At 34.3% G+C, this 6,951-nt stretch overlaps 2 protein-coding genes across 3 annotated transcripts in view; both read right to left on the bottom strand.

Moving 5' to 3' along the window:
• Positions 1-1,515: 1,515 nt before the first annotated feature.
• The window catches only part of LOC125863121 (uncharacterized), a 6,768-nt gene continuing 1,332 nt past the window's right edge, over positions 1,516-6,951 (bottom strand). Inside the window, exons 1-8 of one of the 2 annotated variants that reach the window (XM_049543264.1) lie at positions 5,601-5,847; positions 4,905-4,967; positions 4,394-4,460; positions 3,956-4,056; positions 3,225-3,269; positions 2,837-3,142; positions 2,636-2,738; positions 1,516-1,891 (exon numbers count right to left, since the gene is read on the bottom strand). In XM_049543264.1, the coding sequence (XP_049399221.1) occupies positions 1,809-1,891; positions 2,636-2,738; positions 2,837-3,142; positions 3,225-3,269; positions 3,956-4,056; positions 4,394-4,460; positions 4,905-4,967; positions 5,601-5,762 (930 nt within the window). In that variant the 5' untranslated portion in view covers positions 5,763-5,847 and the 3' untranslated portion in view covers positions 1,516-1,808. Of the gene's footprint in view, positions 1,892-2,635; positions 2,739-2,836; positions 3,143-3,224; positions 3,270-3,955; positions 4,057-4,393; positions 4,461-4,904; positions 4,968-5,600; positions 5,848-6,951 lie in introns of those variants that run through there. The other variant, XM_049543265.1, reaches the window with a different exon arrangement.
• LOC125863115 (apyrase) overlaps positions 6,670-6,951 on the bottom strand; it is an 8,184-nt gene continuing 7,902 nt past the window's right edge. The window contains exon 10 of the mRNA XM_049543256.1: positions 6,670-6,916. Coding sequence (XP_049399213.1) covers positions 6,777-6,916 — 140 coding nt within the window. The 3' untranslated portion in view covers positions 6,670-6,776. The remainder of the gene's footprint in view (positions 6,917-6,951) is intronic.

Here is a 6,951-nt window from a genome sequence, read left to right as displayed (position 1 = left end):
TTGCAGACATTGTCCTTAAAGATATTTTACCCGTTATAGGTGTATCCTCAGGATTTAACAAGCTCTTTTTAGTAGGAACTAGGAACTAAAAACTAACAGACAAATGAAAATCCAGCAAATGAAAATAGAAACGTTGCTCCCAATCGTCCTCTAAATAAGAAACGTCATCCACCTTATTATGTCAACTTTGTCCTCAGAGAAATATTATTAATGTTGTTATTGTTGTTGTTAATTAACGAGTTCGTAAAAATGTTTAGGTACTTTAGTTTTGGTGTGTATTAGTATTTATGGATTGTAATTTCTCATATTAATTAAGAGTCATATCATGAATAAAATGTTTTACATATATCCCTTACATATATTGCGTGCCCATGAGGCCTAAGAATTACCAAAAAAAAGTATTACATGAGAAATTTCCTATTTTGTTGATCTGGATGGCTACAATCCACCGGAGTAATAATTGAACGAGCACCACATTTAGAGCGAAAACGATCAGTCTGTATCAAATTTCTCAATATTACTGAGAATCAAAACAAAAGAAATGTTGTACATCAGAATCATTTTTTCAGTTATATGATTTTTTGATAAATAAAAATATTTATAGGATCATTTTTTTTTTCGTACAAAAAAATCGAAAAATCATATATACATGTTGTAGTCATTCTTGTAGGTGCTGCAGGGAAGAGGAATCCACCCAAAAATATAAATAAAATGAACAAGGTGACTGTAGCTTTGTACAACATTTTCTCAAGCACTTAAAAAATGATTATATAGGTTTTTTTTAATGAGATTGTTTAGTGTCAATTTATAGAGAAATAAATAAATAAAATAGGCTTAATGCATGTGAATCATGACTTTAGACAATTGCATGGAAATAGGGAACAAAGACTTTGCGTATATTATATTGTATGGGGAAATTTCTCTCATTCGTACGTTACTAGTATGATTAATTTTCATTCATGTTAATATAAATGAACTTATTAAGATAGTTGAAATGTTTTCTATCAAAAGAATTGTTTATTTAAAAATCTCAAATTCGAAACATTTTATCAAGAGTGAAAATTTTTTACTCAGTTCGTCGCATTTTCTTTTGTTATATTCGACAAAGACTTTGATTTGATTAGTTGTATGTGAACTTTGTGCGCCGTTTTGTAGGGTCAATATCATAGATGAATAAAGTGGATATTTTAGAATTAAATTGAATTTTAGATTTATACAGTATTTGATTAATCTCAAATTTAATCCTGAATATGTCAACTTTTATCATCAAACTTGAAATTATTTTATGCTTTAGTCGACTAAGTTTATTGACTAATATTATGTGATTGTCCCTATCTGGTCTAGCTCCATTTTTGTGAGCTTACTCACATAGTCGGTCTCTATATAAGGCCACAATACTGAGGATTCATATAATTGATACCAACTATTTGGGTTTGAGGCACATATATGTTTTGTATCGTTGTTTGTGTTAACAATTGTATGCCATTTTAGAACAATAGAAGTCGGAGATGTTAGATTTGGGGAAAAACCTTGATGTAATCTCACAAGTGGGGTCTGCAGAAGGTAGTGTGTACACATACCTTACCCCTACGTTGTGAATACAGAGAGATTGTTTCCGATAGACCCTCAACTCACAAAATCAGTAAGAAAAGGAAATTAAATACAATAGTGAAGAAGTCACGTAGGAAGAAGAAGAGAACTGCAAGCAATGCTTAAACAATAGTTTATGGTTGAAACATCACAATTTGATTCATCTACTTTAAAAGTAACGATTCCTCATTTTACAGAGATGAAACTAGAACTACACTTCACCTGAAGTGAAGCTTCCAGACTTGTCGAACATTCGATGAACCATCAGTAACCTCGGAAACGAGAGAAGCTGCTAGAACACCTGATGAAGAAAACAAGAAACTCATGAGTATTCTCTTAAAACATCAACTGGAAATAACGAAAAGGGTTAAAAGCAACGATGATCAGTAGGATAGTGCATGATAAGCAATTTGAAGCAATGCAGACGAGTAAGCTAACAGCGATATGAAGGTATTGTATTGATCACACAACCCGGACTGGACACTAGCTGTGTGTAGCAACTGGAATCCTCATGATAATCCAGGCGCACTAGTCACTCATGTGATTCTAGTAAGAATAGGATGCAGTGGAGTATTGAGCTCTATCTATTAGGAAACTAGGCGTTTGATGGATCATATATATGATAAAATATGTCTAATTCATTAACCCTAAAAAGCAATCACCGGAGTGAGATAAGTCATGAGAAGCATTGTTAGTCGAGGCACTCGGGGGCAGGGGGAGCTAGTAGAAACACGCCTCTACTCCAGCTCCACCTCATGGCATAACCAATAAAGCATAATGATCCTCAAACAACAACAATATACCCAGTGTAATCCCCACAACTGGAGTCTGGGGAGGGTAGAATGTACACAGACCTTAATTACCCCTACCTTTGGGGGTAGGGAGGTTGTTTCCGATAGACCCTCAGCTCAAACGAGGAGCATAATGATCACCGAAAACACAAAAAAAGACTGATAACCAGTTCATAATTCAACATCTTTAGAGGACAACTATCCAGTTCATAATGGAAAATGCAGTAGGAGGTATATTAAACAGAGTAGCACACCGTCTTTCTCCACAATAGAAATAAATCGCCTTGATCCACCACCAACACCAAAATAATGCTTCTTTGCAGCTAGATATACAATTCCATGAGGACTACATAAGCACTGCACAAAAAAAACAAAAAGGAAGGAACAAAAGCAAAAGCTCAGATGCAAGGCAATTCACCGATAGAACTAAAATTACAACTTCAACCAAAACAAACCTTTTTAATAAGTTTGTACAGACTAGGTAGAGTAGAAACTGAGTAAACTGTCTCTGCCATGAGAATTATATCATAACCAGCAGCCTGATCAACTGTTTGGCGGTTTTTTGTGTCATCGTCATCAGCATGTACATGAGGAAGAATCAGATGAGCTTCATTCCAATCACTTGCAAAGAAGCGAACTTCCGCGCTATTATTGTCATCTGTGGCCGACAAGTTCTGTTGAATATTGGCATTGACATTTGGAATTGTTAGGCATTGGAGCACCTCAGCATTGAAGTCCTGAAAGTGTACAGCCCGAGCACCCTAGTACAACAAAAGAAGAATTCGTAATCAAGTGGATGATGACGAGACAATGAATCGAAAATCAATTAAGGCATTTATGTACCTTAAGGCATGCAAATATCCCAGGAAGACCATGACCACAACCAAGCTGAAAACAAATGAAAGAGAGTAAACAAGATTATAACGGAAGATAATTACAAGAATAAAGTATTGAGTCAAGATTAGTTGGCAAATCTAAAAGCATTAGGGTGTTGATCCCTCAAGGATAATCGCAACTAAAAGATACAAATGATAATGACAGTAACCATGACGAAGTCTTATTTAAATGAGAGAACTGAAATATGTTATAATGAAACTTAATAGGAAATCAACATTTCCACTATCAATCTCAAATTTAACCTCAACTATTTCTGTTCAATCAAAGGGATAAAAACAACTGAGAAGACTTCCTCAAGTGAAAAACTGAAGTTGAGCGAAAAGGGAGTGATTGGAGATGCAAAATATCCTCTCCTAAAGACGGTTTCTCCGGGTATTCAATAGAAACTTAAAGTGATCATAGTCGATACAAACTTGCACAACTAGAAAAGAGAATCACCTATCAATAGCTCTTTGTTGGCAGAAGCATATGATTTATTTAGGGAAAGCAAAAGTTGTTAACAGAAAAAGAACTTTAGCATGCTTAACGAACATAATAAACGGACATCATTTTGACTAAAACTGCAATGAGAAGGTTAATGAAAACCCGAAGCTAAGAGTGGATTTAATAAGTTAGGATTAGCAGTTCTAGGCATATCATACAAGATCAAAGATTTCACCTCCACATTAGGAGCCCACCTCTAAAACTCTTTTTCCAGTCAATGATAATTTGCTGCTTTGCATCTCAGAGCTTAGAGTCTTCACTAAATCTAATGAACCTTCCCACAATTTCAGCCCCCCTGCGAAATGAGAATAACATAAATGAGAATATCAGTCATCTAGGTGCACTTCACATTCTAATTAGTGATCAGTAAGGGCTACCATATCTGTAAATAGAATGGCCTTGGGACTATTTTCTCAAGACTTATTGCCCTGCCATGAACTTTCCCTTACAAAACTCTACTTTATTTGGCAATAAAAATTGATGTCACTACATCTTATTCCACATCTGATAAATTTAAAATACTCCTATAAAAACGACATTCAACTTAATAAAGTTCACATAATTCATGTTGAGGTATCAGTATTTGTGATGAGCATGAAGGAGACAAAATGGAGAACTAAATTGTTACGTACCTTCATATTTCCCGGGGATTAAATCTGAATTAGACAACCCAAATACCTCCTTTGTACTGACCCTTCCCTAGAAAAGAATTAAACACCAGTTAAGGCAACTAAACATAACTTAAACTAAATCATTCCTTTCTTCCGTTAAAAATGGTTTCCGTGGAAAATGTTTTACCTTAGGAAATCATAGGCATGAAATCATAAGTGTTTGTTTGGTTACAAAAGCAGGTAACAATTGGTACTTGTAAAAGACATTGTACAGAGTATAAGTACAGTGTTATTATGATGATATCTTTTAGCAGGTTCGCAAGTATATCTAAAAAAGTTGATCGAAACAAGCTAATTGAAGTAAAAGCTAGAATCTTTGTACAGAAAAATGACTCAACTTATTAAAAAAGTTGTTTTTTGAGAAAAAACATTTCCACAATTGAATTTAACCAAACACTGAAAAATGGTTTCATCAAGTAAAATATCTTTTGGCACATAAAAAGAGTTAATAAGATCATAGAACTAATCTTACCTTAAGCAAAGTAAGGCCATCCAAATCTATAGGCTCCACATTGAACTCCACATTTGATGAAACCTACTCCAACAACAATAACAATAACTATGCCTCAGTCCCAAACAAGTCGGGTTCGGCTATATGAATCTCAACTTCTTCATTTAAACTCATTTCATATCATGATCATACTAAACAAAATAAAAGTAAAAAATAAGCACTTCCTCTGTTTCAATTTGTTTGTCTTGCTTTCGCATGTTTCAAAAAGAATGTCACTTTCTTTTTTGGCCACTATTTGATTCCAACTTCCACGTGACATATTTAAGACCACAAGATTAAAGCACACTAGTATACATCCTACATACATTTAGTTAAAGACCACTCGATTAAAGGATACTAGGGTGCATCCTACATATATTTAGTTAAAGACTACAAGATTCAAAAATCTTATTTATTTTCTAAAGTTTCGTGGCAAGTCAAAACCAGACAAACAAATTGAAGGAGTAACAATATGAGTTTTCAATATATTAAAAAGAAAAATCAACTTCTCGAGATTCAAACTATGAGAACTTTTTCACCAATATTTTTAAATGTGTTCTTCATCATATCGACATGAGAATAATTGCAACTTGTATTACTTTCTATCAATTTAATCCAACTTAACTTCAAATATTAGTTAAATTATCTCTCGATAAGCAAAAAGTGTCACAAAAATACCTGTGAGGGAAGTACTTCAACAGAAGGAGGAGGAGGTAGAAGAGGCTTTTCTGGGCCATCAAGAAATCCTGACCCGAATCCGAATCCGAACCCAGATTGGGATTTTTCATCAAATAAACGAAATGGGTCGGGTCGTCCAGTAGCTGATGTATTCGCCTCCATAGCTAAAAAGCTTCAAGTTCGAGCTTTCAGTGTTGAAGACGGCAACTGATGGAGAAGCTGTAGCTATTTTTCTAAACGGGCCAAGATATATATATACGGGCCTTATTGGGCTTCGTTTTGTTAACGGGCTTACTATTTGAACTTTCATTTGTTGATAGGCTTATTATGGTCGAAGTTAGATAATATATAGGAAGAATTACGCAATTAAACAAACATATACTAATTAATTAGCTAACATAGCTACAGTTTGCATTATTACAATTCGGAACCTACTTTTAGCTATAGTTACATTCTCTCTCTCGCCTCTCTCCCCTCTCTCTGGAATCTCGCTCGCCACTCTCCTCTTTTTTAGTCATCTCTCCCTCGCCTCTCTCATCTCTCTGCCAGTCTCTTCCTCGATTCTCTTATGTCAATATTTCTCTCACTTTATATAACCACAAATGTATAAAATGTGTTTGTGTTAGTATAAAGCGAGAGAGATTGAATAGACAAATACAAATGTTTTAACTCGATTCAATTGTATACGAATTCAAACTTTATGAAGATATATGTATACATAGTAGTTACATATATATAATTATCTAACCAATATATATATATACAATTCACCTTTCTCCACTTTCTTCCCTTTCTCACTCGCCTCTATCCTATCTCCCAATCTCGCTCGCCACTTTCCTTCCTATAACATGTAGCTACGAATCGTAATTAGCAAAACTATAGTTATGGAGCATAATTAAGCTATTTTTGAGTTACTATATGCGAAAATTCTCCATTTATTTAATTATATACTAAAACATATATATTTGATTTCTTTTTTAAGGATAATCAACAATGGAACCAAAAAGGTTTGAACAATATGCGATTCAAATCGTGACAACTTGACTATCTTAACCTCTAATTAAGAGATAATTGTTCACAATTTGGATGTAATACCCATTAATTAAAGACAAGATAAGAAAAAACAACAAAGCAAAGGGCATAACATTATTGATACAATTGATTGACATAACAACATTAAGATGATGAAACTCTAATCTTGTTCGAAGTTGAAGAAACTAAGTCAATGGCACATCCCAATGGCCATGCTGCTCCAACTAGATAATTTTTGTATTGCACATCATGTATCACTGTTATTTCTTTGTGTGGATTTAGTCCTGTCCAAAAAAAAGTGAAGCGGGGGTGGGGGGCG

Source organism: Solanum stenotomum, chromosome 4 (assembly GCF_019186545.1).
Source record: "Solanum stenotomum isolate F172 chromosome 4, ASM1918654v1, whole genome shotgun sequence".
In the NCBI taxonomy this organism is placed as follows: domain Eukaryota; kingdom Viridiplantae; phylum Streptophyta; class Magnoliopsida; order Solanales; family Solanaceae; genus Solanum; species Solanum stenotomum.
Note: the sequence above shows the minus strand (reverse complement) of the source record. Positions and strands in the feature narration are given on the sequence as shown.